General features: G+C 42.3%; 1 protein-coding gene across 1 annotated transcript; it reads left to right on the forward strand.

The window, feature by feature from the left end:
• The first annotated feature begins 1,162 nt into the window (after positions 1-1,162).
• On the forward strand, positions 1,163-7,999 carry LOC126272130 (peroxiredoxin-6-like). Its single transcript, XM_049974733.1, has 4 exons — positions 1,163-1,311; positions 7,069-7,225; positions 7,338-7,555; positions 7,677-7,999. The coding sequence occupies exons 1-4, from the start codon at positions 1,229-1,231 to the stop codon at positions 7,879-7,881; spliced, it is 663 nt and encodes a 220-aa protein (XP_049830690.1). The 5' UTR covers positions 1,163-1,228; the 3' UTR covers positions 7,882-7,999.
• Positions 8,000-16,369: the final 8,370 nt, after the last annotated feature.

A 16,369-nucleotide genomic window follows, 5' to 3' on the forward strand; every position in this document is an offset into this window, starting at 1 on the left:
GGCTCTACCCTTCATGCCGGCCGGAGTGGCCAAGCGGTTTTAGGCGCTACAGTCTGGAGCCGAGCGACCACTACGGTCGCGGGTTCGAATCCTGCCTCGGGATTGGATGTGCGTGGTGTCCTGAGGTTAGTTAGGTTAATTAGTTCTAAGTTCTAGGCGACTGATGACCTCAGAAGTTAAGTCGCATGGTGATCAGAACCATTTTTTTCTATCCTTCATTCGATCCCTGCGAAACCCTACATTTCAGTAGAATAATGCACAACCGCAAGTTGCAGGTACTGTACCGACCATTCTGGGTACAGAAAATGTTCGACTGTTGCCCTGGTCAGCACATTCTCCAGACCTCTCACCAATTGAAAACGTCTGGTCAAGGATGGCCGAGCAACTGGCTCGTCACTATACGCCAGTCAATACTCTTGATGAACTGTGGTGTCGTGTTGAAGGTGCATGGGCAGCTGTACCTGTACACGCCTTCCAAGCTCTGTTTGACTCAATGCCCAGGCGTATCGAGGCCGTTATTACGGCCGGAGGTGGTTGTTCTGGGTACTGATTTCTCAGGATCTATACACCCAAATTGCGTTAAAATGTAATCTCATGTCAGTTCTAGTATAATATATTTGTCCAATAAATACCCGTTTATCATCTGCATTTCTTCTTGGTGTAGCAATTTTAATGGCCAGTAGTGTACATGGCAGTAGAACAAGCCGTAGAGAGTCAAAAATGTGAAGAAAAGTAGGATTTGGAACAAATGCACTAAAAAACTGAGAACGTCACACGCATATACGAGTCTTGTGTGAAAGGTACAAACCAGTAAGAAGACAGACAAAATAAACTAAAAATAATAGAAAAATTCACAAAGCAGGTCTCGGAAAACAGTAAATCAGTGTTAGAAGCCCTATATGTGAACGTATTTTGTGTGTGTGTGTGTGTGTGTGTGTGTGTGTGTGTGTGTGTACACAAACAGGTGAACCAAAGCATTTGGCCAGATCTTTAGACTGATCTGGACGCAGGCTCTGCCAGTATCAGCCGTGATATCAGCGTTTTCCCGGCTGCCGTTGCTGGCGTGAAGTGCTACGCAAAGCAGCCTCGCTCGTGACGCAGCCGGCAGGCGCGGAATGACGAAGCGGGGCCCACAGCGGCCAGATAAAAGGCCGCTCCCAGAAGCCGGCAGTCAGTCCGCTGTCACCACGGTAGCAGAACACAACTCACACGCCAGCCAAACGTCACCATGAAGCTCGAGAGCACCGTGCCCAACTTCCAGGCGCCCTCCACGCAGGGTCCTCTCGACTTCTACAAGTGGAAGGGAAACTCGTAAGTACACCAACAACTGTACTCCAAATTCCCTTGTTCCGCAATATGTTAGCATTTTTGTCGAAAACAAGAACTCACAGGATTTTGTATGTCCGATTTAAATGTAGTCGGTGACTTCTTGATTGCTGGCAGCCCACAAATCCAAATGTAAACCACAAGATGCCGAGATTATATTTTCGGTTTTCACTTGTTGTTGTTGTCGTCTTCAGTCCTGAGACTGGTTTGATGCAGCTCTCCATGCTACTCTATCGTGTGCAAGCTTCTTCATCTCCCAGTACCTACTGCAACGTACATCCTTCTAAATCTGCTAAGTGTATTCATCTCTTGGTCTCCCTCTACTATTTTTACCCTCTACGTTTCCCTCCAACACTAAATTGGTGACCCCTTAATGCCTCAAAACATGTCCTACCAACCGATCCCTTCTTCTAGTCAAGTTGTGCCACAAATTCCTCTTTACCCCAATGCTATTCAATACTTCCTCATTACTTATATGATCTACCCATCTAATCTTCAACATTCTTCTGTAGCACCCCATTTCGAAAACATCTATTCCCTTCTAACTAGGTATCGTCCATGTTTCACTTCCATACGTGGCTACGCTCCATACAAATACTTTCAGAAACGACTTCATGACACTTACATCTATACTCGATGTTAACAAATTTCTCTTCTTCAGAAATACTTTCCTTGCCATTGCCAGCCTACATTTTATATCGTCTCTACTTCGACTATCGTCAGTTATTTTGCTCCCCAAATAGCAAAACTCCTTTACTACTTTAAGTGTCTCATTTCCTAATCTAATTCCCTCAGCATCACCCGACTTAATTCGACTACATTCCATTATCCTCATTTTGCTTTTGTTGATGTTCATCTTATATCCTCCTTTCAAGACACTATCCATTCCATTCAACTGCTCTTCCAAGTCCTTTGCTGTCTCTGACAGAATTACAAAGTCATCGGCGAATCTCAAAGTTTTTATTTTTTCTCCATGGATTTTAATACCTACACCGAATTTTTCTTTTGTTGCGTTCACTGCTAGCTCAATATACAGATTGAATAACATCGGGGAGGGCTACAACCCTGTCTCACTCCCTTACCAACCACTTCCTCCCTTTCATGCCCCTCGACTCTTATAACTGCCATCTGGTTTCTGTACAATTGTAAATACCCCTTTAGTTCCCTGTATTTTACCCCTGTCACCTTTAGAATTTGAAAGAGAGTATTCCAGTCAACTGTGTCAAAAGCTTTCTCTAAATCTACATATGCTAGAAACCTAGGATTGCCTTTCCTTAATCTAGCTTCTAAGATAAGTCGTAAGGTCAGTATTGCCTCACGTGTTCCAATATTTCTTCGGAATCCAAACTGATCTTCCACGAGGTCGGCTTCAACCAGTTTTTCCATTCGTCTGTAAAGAATTCGCGTTAGTATTTTGCATCCGTGAATTATTAAACTGATTGTTCGGTAATTTTCACATCTGTCAGTAGCTGCTTTCTTTGGGATTGGAATTATTATATTCTTCTTGAAGTCTAAGGGTATTTCACACATCTTGCTCACCAGATGGTAGAGTTTTGTCAGGACTATATCTCATTACGACGTCAGTAGTTCTAATGGAATGCTGTCTACTCCCAGGGTCTTGTTTCGACTCAGGTCTTTCAGTGCTCTGTCAAACTCTTCACGCAGGATCGTATCTCCCATTTCATCTTCATCTACATCCTCTTCCATTTCCATAATATTGTCCTCAAGTACGTCACCATTGTATAGACACTCTATATACTCCTTCCACCTTTCTGCTTTCACTTCTTTGCTTAGAACTGGGTTTCCATCTGAGCTCTTGATATTCATACAAGTGGTTCTCTTTTCTCCAAAGGTCTCTTTAATTTTCCTGTAGGCAGTATCTATCTTACCCCTACTGAGATAAGCCTCTACATCCTTAAATTTGTCTTCTGGCGATGCCTGCTTAGCCATTTGGCACTTCCCTTCTATCTCATTTTTGAGGCGTTTGTATTCCTTTTTGCCTGCTTCATTTACTGCATTTTTATATTTTCTCCTTTCATCAATTAAATTCAATATTTCTTCTGTTACCCAAGGATTTCTACTAGCCCTCGTCTTTTTAGCAACTTGATCCTCTGCTGCCTTCACTACTTCATCTCTCAAAGCTAACCATTCTTCTTCTACTGTATTTCTTTCCCCCATTCCTGTCAATTGTCCCTTTATGCTCTCCCTTATAGCTTCTTAAATCAGTTCATCATAAAAAATGGCTAGTTGCATCGTGTTTCGGTATCCATGTTAAGGCTAGGGGCCCCCGTAAACGGCTGTGTATATCAGTTCAAAGGCCAGGCATACCATAACTACCCAGTACGTCTATGCCTAGTAAAGCGTTACGGTGATGAAACAAATCATCAGCTGAGTACAGATTTACTCTTTTTTTTAGTAACTGATGATACTTTTCTAGGTGTTCTATGCGAGAAATAAAAACTGACGGCCGGTCCTTTTTACTGCCATCCCACCTCACTCCGGCAGATGTACCCATTTTCTGGGGACAGACCTCAAAAAAATGGTTCAAATGCCTCTGAGCACAATGGGACTTAACTGCTGAGGTCATCAGTCCCCTAGAACTTAGAGCTACTTAAACCGAACTAACCTAAGGACATCACACACTTCCATGCCCGAGGCAGGATTTGAACCTGCGACCGTAGCGGTCGCGCGGTTCCAGGCTGTAGCGCCTAGAACCGCTTGGCCACGACAGACCTCAATTTTCATGCTTTATCCTCAGTTCCTTTAAAATAATTTCTACTATTTTATTCCGGCGATAGCCAATTCATGAAACTCTCTTATTGTTTGCGCATACGTCAAACCTTAAGAAAACGACAGGTGTATTGTTTCAGGGAGACAATGTAGTTCTCTTCATGTGCTACGAGTATCAGACACTCTGAGATAGACTTAAGGCAGACATCAGCTCATTTTTATGCATTTCTCTGGTGAAATGCACCTATCTCTTACTCCTTTTTGTTGAAGGAGGAGTACAGTCTAGTTTGTGATCCATTATCCGCAGGAAATAATAGTAGAACTAAAAACATCAATAGAACCACTCTATACAACTGACGCTTAACAAATTATCTGCAGAGACAAAAAAGAAAAGAGTGACTGAGGGAGCTTTCGTATCAAGTCGCAACATGATCGCCAGAGCACGTGACCCATTCCAGCACTCGACAAAGATGGAAAAGGGTCAGCCGGCCGTTGTGGGCGTGCGGTTCTAGGCGCTTCAGTCCGGAACCGCGCTGCTGCTACGGTCACAGGTTCGAATCCTGCCTCGGGCATGGGTGTGTGTGATGCCCTTAGGTTAGTTAGGTTTAAGTAGTTCTAAGTTCTAGGGGACTGATGACCTCAGAAGTTAAGTAGCACAGTGCTCAGAGCCATTTGAAGTTTTTGAAAAGGGTCATGTTTGTTTCCGTTTCGTACTCAGTAGCGGCTTCTGTAGTTTTCAGATAGGCAAGTAGGCAATGTGTTTACTTTCGTGAAAGTAGGTAACGACTTATTAAGGAACTGTTTCGTAAGCTTCTGAAAATAATTCGGTGTTTTAATTTTTCCTCTCTCACTCTTTCTCCTCATCTGCTCAATTTTTTTGCTATTTAATTTGAAATTTATTTTTACCGCTCTTTCCCTGACCTCGCTGGGAATCGAACCCGGGACCCCGTGCTCGGGAAGCGAGAACGCTACCACAAGACCACGAGTTGCGGACTCATTTATTTTAAAGAAATAAAAAATTAATAGCTCTGGATATACTCTTTTATTGGCAGGTCTGTTTTAGTTCAGTTTGTTTAACCGTATCATCTGTTACTTGACTTCGAATTTAAACAGAACAGGAACTAAATTCATTTCGAAATAGTCAATAAAATGTGATTCCATTGGGTCAAAACTTGGGTGCATACGCGAGAATTCCATCGATTTCTTCCGGTGATGAATCGCGATTCAATCCAGTTCCTAGTAACAACAAAATACAGTATAATTAGTGTCAGTCTTTGATAGTAAATTTTTTTAAATATTTTATTTGATTAAAACGTCCAGCAGTTATGATCTTCACAGCGATCTGCGTTTGGCCATGAATCTCTAAGTACCTTATGTTATTTATACCATTCTATTAACACGTGCCGATATGAAAATCATAATTCACCGGAACTAGTAATAAGAGATTTGTACAAATTCTACAGTTGAAAACACTTCATTGGTGTGACCAATTTCAGCAAAATACAGCTTCAAAGAAGCTGAGAACACTTTGTTCTTACTCCTATCGGACATTATTTATACCACTGATGGCCCTTACAGTTGCGTGTGATTAGACAACAGGTACAATATCTCCAGGTAAAGATATAAGCACAAATGACTATTTTTACCATTTACGCCACGAAATATTCCACAAAAAGATATTTCGATGTCTTGTTGTGTTTGTGTTTGGATGCTATGCAACTAGTGTATCAGTTTAAAAATAAGTTACAAAATAATAATCACAATAGACAAAAAATTTCTGAAGGAAAGAGGTAACTTTCTTATATCTGAATCAAAATAAAACTTGACCTATAAATATAAAGTAATAAAACATCGTCTAATATCTACAGGATATTAAACGAGACGTACATATACTGAGAACTAGTTTACGACGCTGAAAGAAGATTCTGTAAAAGTAATGGCAGTAATTTCAAACGGCAAATTTCCATATACACACAGCTATTGACGGAACTATGTTTTGCTTGTGAAAGCGGGTACTAGTGCAATCTGAACTGGCATTCAGTAGACGAGAATAATTAATGGCTTTTGTTCTAACTTGTTATGACTCTTTAGGAGAAGAAATGAGCAATGTTCTAACTTTCTGAATATGGTGACCATGATGGCAAGGTGCTGAATTTTTCCACCTGTTACGTGACGCTGTACTGCACTAACAGACAATTCTCGGTCTCCACATTGCACGCATTTCACTCTTAATTTCACGAACATTTAAAAACAAGCGTCGGAAAGCCGAACGTCTTCTTTTCAGCAGTTTTGAATGCCGTTACGAAAACTATCTTACCCCGTTTTTAATAAAATGAGACTATCTTCAGCAGCTCCGTAAATAAAGGAACAGTTGGATCCTTTGGAGTGGTATCATTTGTTGAAAAAGTTGTTCCCATATTCTCAACTGTCTGTGAACATCCTATGTGTCCACTTTACATAGAGTTCAAAATGAAACAATAGACTTCTATTGTGTGATACTCATCACCGTCAGCTATTAGTTTATTTCAAACTCCTTTTGTTAACAGATAATTATAAAACAAAAGTATAAATGTATGAACTACAGGATTCCCAAATGCAGATTTAATGATCGCTTTAGTACAATTGTGCTTTGTAATGTTAAACATATTCTGAACATTATTAATCATAATTTGTTTTAAGAGCGGACTGTGGAGTCATACTATTGTTAACACAACAAAAGACGTAAATATTTCAGACTTTCTAAGTAGGAAAATACATTACGACTAGAGAACACATAGTTATGCTGTGACAGCCAAAGTATTGCATTAGAGGCTTTAATGGCTAATGAGACGTAGATTGAAGGCTACAGAATATAAGATTTTTATTAAAAGGAATTGTTAATCTCCCAAGATGCAGCAGTATCCGTTGCAGGAGACATTATTATGACATATGTATGTAATTTCATGGAAAAGTCCCTTTAAAGATTAGTGTAGAAAAAAATGTAATAACTCAATCGCGACTTTTTCTCGACAGGTGGTGTGTTTTGTTTTCGCACCCGGCTGACTTCACGCCGGTGTGTACCACAGAGCTGGGCCGCATCGCCGTCCACAACCCGGAGTTCCAGAAGCGAGGAGTCAAGCTGCTGGCGCTCTCCTGCGACAAGCTCAAGGACCACGTGGACTGGGTCAATGTGAGTGTTCCACACTACTGGCTAACTCTGACTGAACTGATAACGAGATGACATTCGTAATATCTCCACATTACATCAGAGCTCATGGCTATCACCCTTGTGTTGTCCACAGGACATCAAGTCGTACTGCAAGGACATTCCCGGAGACTTCCCGTACCCCATCGTGTCCGACGAGACGCGCGAGCTGGCCGTCAAGCTGGACATGATCGACGAGCGCGACAAGGACAACGTGGAGAAGGCGATGACGGTGAGGGCCATGTACGTCATCGGGCCGGACAACCGGCTGCGCCTCTCCATGGTGTACCCCGCGTCCTGCGGCCGGAACGTCGAGTGAGTACCGCTGCCACACTCTCCACACCCTGCCCCTCCCCACACACACTATACACACACTGTACACTGTACACTGCACTCTGTGCATGGTTGGTGAGACGCGTGCCTGCTGGTGTTTCAGTGAGCTGCTGCGCGTGATCGACTCCCTGCAGCTGACGGACCGGCTGAAGGTGGTGGCCACCCCCGCCAACTGGACGCCCGGCACCAAGGTGATGATCCTGCCCCACGTGCCCGACCAAGACCTGCCCAAGCTCTTCCCCGGCGGCGTCGAGCGCGTCTCCATGCCCTCCGGCAACAACTACGTGCGCACCACCACCGACTACTGAGACTGCACCTTAATGTTTCTAGTTTCATATCACCAAAGTAATGACTCTCATCATCTATATCCACATCAGTGTGTTATAAAGTGCAATTTTTCTAAATAAAATATATTAATTTTTCTTACACCTTGTATATTTATGAAGTATAATATTCCTCTACCCCTCTTAAATCTGTAATTCCCTAACGTCTCCAAATACTAACATTCTTACCAATTTTCCTGTGTTGTTGTTGTTGTTTATGATAGAGATTATTTCCTGTCTTCCTGACCAGGCAAAACGAACAGCCCCTGCTGTTCAACGGACAAGATTGAAACTGACAATCTGAATACATTCCAAGAAATAATCGAGCAGTAGCGCAATAAATATGGAATCATACAGATGAGATGGTTTCTGTTAATCATTAATATATGTCAGCTGTTGTGCTCAAAATTATTTGGTTTTTGTTGGGTTTTTTTGTTGCTGGTATTGCTGCTATTATCAGTTTTTAGTCTAGTTTGATAGATTTCTCTCCACGTTAGTGCATTTTATGCTAAATTATTCATACACTGAAGAAAACACCATAAAACACCCATCCGATCTCCATCAAACTCTGTGGAAGTGTTCAATACATAATGGACATTAAATGATCAAAAGTCAATTCAGAACTGATGTTAAACATCAACATCAGTATCTGTGTCAACAGTCTTTCCTTCTTGGATACACTGGTTCACGTCGGTTGTGGCAAGTACTTGCAAGCGTAACCATCTGGGTACACCACCTGCTATTAACAAAAAAATGGTTCAAATGGCTCTGAGCACTATGTGACTTAACTTCTGAGGTCATCAGTCCCTTAGAACTTAGAACTAATTAAACCTAACTAACCTAAGGAGATCACACAACACCCAGCCATCACGAAGCAGAGAAAAATCCCTGACCCCGCCTTGAAGCGAACCCGGGACCCAGGGCGTGTGAAGCGAGAACGCTACCGCACGACCACGAAATGCGGGCTGCTATTAACAGCTTTCCCCTTTGTGTTTATGGGAAATGGAAGAATGGTTGATGGCGCAGAGCCTGTGATTACTAGTCTTTACGTGCATGTCTTGAATTAAACTCCAAACCTCACTACTGTGTCTCATGAAGAGAGGGTGTGGGACACAGCTGATGGTGATCCATCCAATGAATGGAGACAGTAAATTCGGCAGCTCGCTTAGCGCTATTCGAGAGGAATAGGCTATGTTTCACCATCTCGCTTCTATTGTCAGCATCCAACACAAACACTTCAGCACACTACACACACACAAAACACGCGCGCGTACACACACACACACACACACACACACACACACACACACACACACACACACACACACACACATTACAGTCACTTGCACTTACCAGATACACATAAAACGCACAACTGTCATACTTCATTAAAGAAAGGTGCCAAGGTGCGGGCATGATAGGAAAATCTTACTATTTGGGCAGCTGAACCCGCCCTTCGTGGGTTCCCAACTACCCATGCCTTAAGACTTTATCATTGCCTATGACCCCCATGATTACAAACACACGTGTATTCGTTGTGACATAGAATCAAACAGAATTCGGCTGACATTTTCAGAAAATTATTGCCTTGTTGTATTCATTCATTAAGATTGCTCGTTGGAGTCTTGTATGAAAATATCTCCTCCCAAAGATGCTGTATGGGTGACAAATTAGGCGAACAGACTGACAATTTTAAGATCTGTATGTTCCTCAAATAGTGGTGTGAATTGAATTGCAGGGTCCTGCATTATCCTGCTGGAAATCTTCATTTGGTGTCGTGGTCATGAAGGGTAAGACAACAGCATTTGCCATTCATACCACATACTGACAAGCATTCAGCACTCTTCAACAATTATCTGATCTGTCCTGTTATCACACTCAAAAGCTCCCCACACCTTGATTCCGTGAGATGGAGAGTTGTGAGTCTCGAGGATGGTCGTTTGCTGTGACTTCCACTAGATCACTTACAGACACGTTGGTGTCGATCTGAGCGCCATTCTGGACACTACAGAATGCTACTCAATGTCCCAGATGACTCTGGGTGTGCACCCTGCAAGTCTCTGCTGTTCGTTCTGTGGTGTCAGCTTGGCAACTCTAGATCTCAGTTCCTGTTTCAGTAACCTCAGCTGTTCGTAGTGACACAAATCCAGTAACATCTGTCCGAAATTCAGCTGTTATCTTGCGCCTATTCGTCAGACCAACGGGAACGTTCCCGCTATTTACTCAAGGTGTCAAAATTGCTCTGAGCACTATGGGACTTAACATCTGTGGTCATCAGTCCCCTAGAACTTAGAACTACTTAAATCTAACTAGCCTAAGGACATCACACACATCCATGTCCGAGGCAGGATTCGAACCTGCGACCGTAGCAGTCGCGCGGTTCCGGACTGAGCGCCTAGAACCGCTAGACCACCGCGGCCGGCACTCAAGGTGTCGTCCTTGCTGAAAGTCACATCCTTGTCCTGAGTCTATTTCGCCACCCCTCGTTCTACAGCAGTGCTCTACTGTCAACTACATGTGCGTTCTATTGGTGAGCTTTTCTTATGTTTCTCACACAAGTCTGACAAGCTACGCGTGCACGTCATCTGAGCAAGCTTTTGCGATCTCCACCTGAAAAGTTCCAGTAACAACAGACACACTCAATGGCTATCATTTACACATATTATTCATTATCAGTAGAAATGGCCGTTTTCTGTACCGAAAATAAACTCATATAAAGATGAAATTTTGCTCAACGTATCCCACCCAGGCACAGAAACATTGGAATATCGGTTTGGTAGCGTTCGGCTAAGAGTGTCAGTGGTGTAATACTTCCCATCATTATATCTTCTGAACTACCACAACCTACATACACTTGAGCCTGCTTACTGAATTCAAGTCTTTGTCTTCCTCTACAATTTTTGCTCTATACAAGTCCTTCCATCATCATATCAACTATTCCTTGATGCACCTGTATTGTATTGTATGTTAACCGGGGGCATAGAAACGACTGAGAGGCTCCGTCCCCGCCGCAGCTGCAGAGGTCCACAACCCCACGACGACTACCGCAGTCCACTTCAACCCTCTGCCACCCCACACCGAACCATTCTCCCAGTGTTATTGTGCGGTTCGGTCCCCGGTGGATCCCCCGAGGGAACGTCTCACACCAGACGAGTGTAACCCCTATGGTTGCGTAGTAAAGTAATGGAGGTGTAGCGTACGTGGAGAACTTTGCGCAGCAATCGCCGACATGTGTAGCAGAGGTGGAATAAAGGGAACCAGCCCGCATTCGCCGAGGCAGATGGAAAACCGCCTAAAAACCATCCACAGACTGGCCGGCTCACCGGACCTCGACACAAGTCCGCTGGGAGGATTCGTGCCGGGGACCAGCCGCCCCTTCCCGCCCGGAAAGCCGGCTAACCAGACACCTGAATGTGTCCCATCAACCAACCCCCATTTTAGTCAAGTGCAATAAAGCACTACTTTCTTAATTCGAACGAAGAGAAATTTGCATCCTGTGCACTAAAGCTCTAAACAGATTAGCATTGTGACAGACAAAGCAACTTGCTAGAGCGCCGATCACAGCAACCCACAAACTGTTGCTAAACATCGGTACGCTTACAAGGGTGTCCTATTTATTTTTACCACAGAAAATGACTTTTCGTCCAGAATGAAAATAAAATATCGAACAACTAAATGTTACTTAGCTAAGAGGGGGACGTTAACCAGCAACAGTACCTTTCTTGTAACTTCATTCGGCTTCTTTTAAATAGTACCTTGTCTTTTTTATTCGGTAATCCACTTCCTCTCTTCAAGACCTGTTCAAAAACTTATCGCAGCGTACTATTTACGTTAGCATGGCGTTATTAAAAACTTAACTCAATACCGACTTTGAATGCCCTGTACTGGCACACAGTGTAGGTACTCGGCATAATGTAGTCGTAGTAGTAGCTTTTTTCATCCATAAATCTCTTTCTACAAGGATATAGTACATTTCAAAGTATTTATAAGTTAAGACCAATTTAAAATAAGCTAATTCGTGTTCACATACATTTACAGACTTCTAGTTAGAGACAATCATTAGGTTTACTCCTGGTATACAACACATTTTTCTAAAAAAAACCTATTAAATATTGTAATGCCACACTGTTCACTCATACCACACTACCAGTCACTGAAAACACTATACACACAATGTTTCATAACACTTCAATTACTACACACACACACACACACACACACACACACACACACACACACACACACACACACACTGGTGACCTCTGGGCCATTTCCTGTACTGTAACTTCCCATTTGCAAACCTGAAAAACAGAGTCCGTATCCCTCTATAATAAGTGAGATTTTGAGCACAGAAAGAGGAAAAGGTGTTAGTACTGTGCAATGTGTAGCTTGGGGGTACGTATTTCTAGAAAATCAAAAATAACATAGTGTAAAGGTGTTATGTGGATTGTTGGATGTTTTGAAATCATTGTTGTTATTTATTTGTATAACTTTTTCTACCAGACCCCTACTCTGTTTTATCTAAGTAATCCTTCTTGTATAAAATGTATTGCATAACAGGTACTTTTTAGGTGCCTTTTTAAATAACTCGACAGCTTGCTGGAAGTGTCAATAGACAAATGGGAACACAAGGAAAAAGCACACCAGTCATTCAGTCTCCCCGCTTTCTTCTGGTAAAGTACTCTGTACATCAACGAATAGGAGGTAGAAATGCTACACATCGTTCAAAAGTACTACGGTACTGTATGTCATGCATCCGTATTTAACATCAGAAAATATTATTGTAATTACTGTTCTGCTAACTTAGATTCTCCGTAGATGATTAACATTTCTACCTTCTCTTCGTTGGTGTACATTATACTCACACAAACCTTCAACTCGCGACAGATCTAAATTATTGTTTGTTGTCAGGATTTAATTTTATCGTTGCAGTCTTTTGTAATAGCAGTCAGAAATTAAGATAAGTCAAAGAAAAGGAAGTGATAGTTATCATATCATTGTAATTATAGCTTATTTTGGTGGATACGTTCTAGAAAAAACACGTAGTGTGTCCAGCCAAGCAAATATTCGTACAGAGACGGCAAAGATCATCCACGCACCTTTAGCCGACAGCAAAACTTCGGCGCGCCAGAGATTATCCTAGACGAACTGGCCCCTAGAAGAGCAACGGACGGCTGCCAGATTCTCTATTTTAATTATTAAAGAATAATGGTAGTGCCCTACATTTTTGTTAATTAATGGTTCAACTGTGATACTGATGAGGTTTTGAGTCAGTCACTATTGAGAAGACGACGAGATAGTGAGCCGTAGTCGGTAAGACAATATAAGCGTTATTGCATTTGAGTTAGGACATGTTTACTAGCGTCGTGATCGATACCTACCTGGAGCAAACTGTATCGATTATTTCGTCAGTGTAGAAAATTCAGCGATTTTGTTGAAAAACTATAAGAAATTGTTCTCGGTATGAGCTGTGTTTGAAATGCTAAGTTGTAGCTTATCTAGGGCACGATGACTATAATCATTTTCTAAATCTTATCAGAGGCGGGCTCCCCGTGACCCCTGATGAAAAGTCAAGTGATTTTAAATTGGTTCGGGCTTAGTCAAGAGTGGCTTCGTGTGCTGTGCTAGTATTCGAAAGTACAATTCGTAAGTCCTTTTTATTTATTTACATTTTATGGCCTTCATTGGACCACTCTAGCCAACTTTACACAAAGAATTTTCCAGTTTTCTGTCAGCCCAATACTTCTTCATTCTCTCGGATCTTATCCTTCTTTCTTAATCGAAAATCACCCTTCCTATTGTCTGTTTGTTGATTCTTGTTTGCAATCTGGTTTGTTTGTCTATGAGTCTCCTGGTTTTGTCAGTCTGGTTTCTTAGGCCTTCCAATGTAACCTGTAGCTCACCCACATCTTCTTTGATTTCTGTAATCCACTTAATGTTGCACTTACTATTCGTAAGTCTTTATAAAGATGTCACTAAAGTTTGACTTCGTTAAATTTGTCTGAAGTGGTCCGTGTTGTGTTACCTGTGATATTAATTATTGAACGCGCCATGGATTTGAGTGTTGCAAATCGTTAAGGGAGATTTATGAAGACACACTCTAAGTTGTGACAGGACCGCTGTTGTCCTCTATGTACATAAATGATTTCGTGGACAGGGAGAGCAGTAATCTGCGGTTGTTTGCTGATGATGCTGTGGTGTATGGTAAGGTGTGAAAGTCGAGTGACTTTAGGAAGATACAAGACCACTTAGACTAACGAATGGTAGTCAGTTCTTAACGTGGAAAAACGTAAGTTAATGCAGATGAGTAGGAAGAACAAACCTATAACGTTCGGATACGGTATTACTACTACCCTCTTGAGACAGTCGAGTCGTTTAAATATCAGGGCGCAACGTTCTACATCTACACCTACATTTACATCTACAAGATTACTCTGCAATTCACATTTAAGTGCTTGGCAGAGGGTTCATCGAACCACAATCATACTATCTCCGTACCATCCAACTCCCGAACAGCGCGCAGGAAAAACGAACACCTAAACCTTTCTGTTCGAGCTCTGATTTCTCTTATTTTATTTTGATGATCATTCCTACCTATGTAGGTTGGGCTCAACAAAATATTTTCGCATTCGGAAGAGAAAGTCGGTGACTGAAATTTAGTAAATAGATCTCGCCGCGACGAAAAACGTCTTTGCTTTAATGACTTCCATCCCAATTCGCGTATCATATCTGCCACACTCTCTCCCCTATTACGCGATAATACAAAACGAACTGCCCTTTTTTGCACCCTTTCGATGTCCTCCGTCAATCACACCTGGTAAGGATCCCACACCGCGCAGCAATATTCTAACTGAGTGGACTTGTTGTATCTTCTAAGTGTCCTGCCAATGAAACGCAACCTTTGGCTCGCCTTTCCCACAATATTATGTATGTGGTCTTTCCAATTGAAGTTGTTTGTAATTTTAACACCCAGGTACTTACTTGAATTGACAACCTTGAGAATTGCACTATTTATCGAGTAATCGAATTCCAGCGGATTTCTTTTGGAACTCATGTCGATCTCCTCACACTTTTCGTTATTTAGCGTCAACTGCCACCTGCCACACCATACAGCAATCTTTTCTAAATCGCTTTGCAACTGATACTGGTCTTCGGATGACCTTACTAGACGGTAAATTACAGCATCATCTGCGAACAACCTAAGAGAACTGCTCAGATTGTCACCCAGGTCATTTATATAGATCAGGAACAGCAGAGAACACAGGACGCTTCCCTGGGGAACACCTCATAACACTTCAGTTTTACTCGATGATTTGCCTTCTATAACTACGAACTGCGACCTTCCTGACAGGAAATCACGAATCCAGTCGCAGAACTGAGACGATACCCCTTGGTCAGAAGTCGCTTGTGAGGAACGGTCTCAAAAGCTTACCGGAAATCCAGAAATACGAAATCAACTTGAGACCCTCTGTCGATAGCGGCCATTACTCCGTGCGAATAAAGAGCTAGCTGCGTTGCACAAGGACGATGTTTGCTGAAACCATGCTGATTACGTGTCAATAGATCGTTCCCTTCGAGGTGATTCATAATGTTTGAATACAGTATAAGTTCCAAAACCCTACTGCAAACCGACGTCAATGATATAGGTCTGTAGTTCGATGGATTACTCCTAATACCCTTCTTAAACACTGTTGCGACCTGCGCAATTTTCCAATCTGTAGGTAGAGATCTATCGGTGAGCGAGCGGTTGTATATGATTGCTAAGTAGGGAGCTATTGTATCAGCGTAATCTGAAAGGAACCTAATCGGTATACAATCTAGACCTGAAGACTTTCCCGTATCAAGCGATTTGAGTTGCTTCGCAACCCCTAAGGTATCTACTTCTAAGAAACTCATGCTAGCAGCTGTTCGTGTTTCAAATTCTAGAATATTCGATTCGACTTCCCTGGTGAAGGAATTTCCGAAAACTGCGTTCAATAACTCCGCTTTAGCGGCACAGTCGTCGGTAACAGTACCATCGGCACTGCACAGCGAAGGTATTGACTGCGTCTTGCCGCTTGTGTACTTCACATACGACCAGAATTTCTTCGGATTTTCTACCAAATTTCGAGACAATGTTTCATTGTGGAACCTATTAAAGGCATCTCGCATTGAAGTCCGTGCCAAATTTCACACGTCTGAAAATTTTAGCCAATCTTCGGGACTTCGCGTTCTTCTGAACTTCGCATGCTTTTTCCGTTGCCTCTGCAACAGCGTTCGGACCTGTTTTGTGTACCATGGGGGGATCAGTTCCATCTCTTACCAATTGATGAGGTACGAATCTCTCAACTGCTGTTGCTACTATATCTTTCAATTTGAGCCACTTCTCGTCTACATTTGCATAGTCAGTTCGGTAGGAATGGAGATTGTCTCTTAGGAAGGCTTCTAGTGACACTTTATCCGCTTTTTTAAATAAAATTATTTTGCGTTTGTT

The sequence above is a fragment of the Schistocerca gregaria genome, chromosome 5 (assembly GCF_023897955.1).
Source record: "Schistocerca gregaria isolate iqSchGreg1 chromosome 5, iqSchGreg1.2, whole genome shotgun sequence".
In the NCBI taxonomy this organism is placed as follows: domain Eukaryota; kingdom Metazoa; phylum Arthropoda; class Insecta; order Orthoptera; family Acrididae; genus Schistocerca; species Schistocerca gregaria.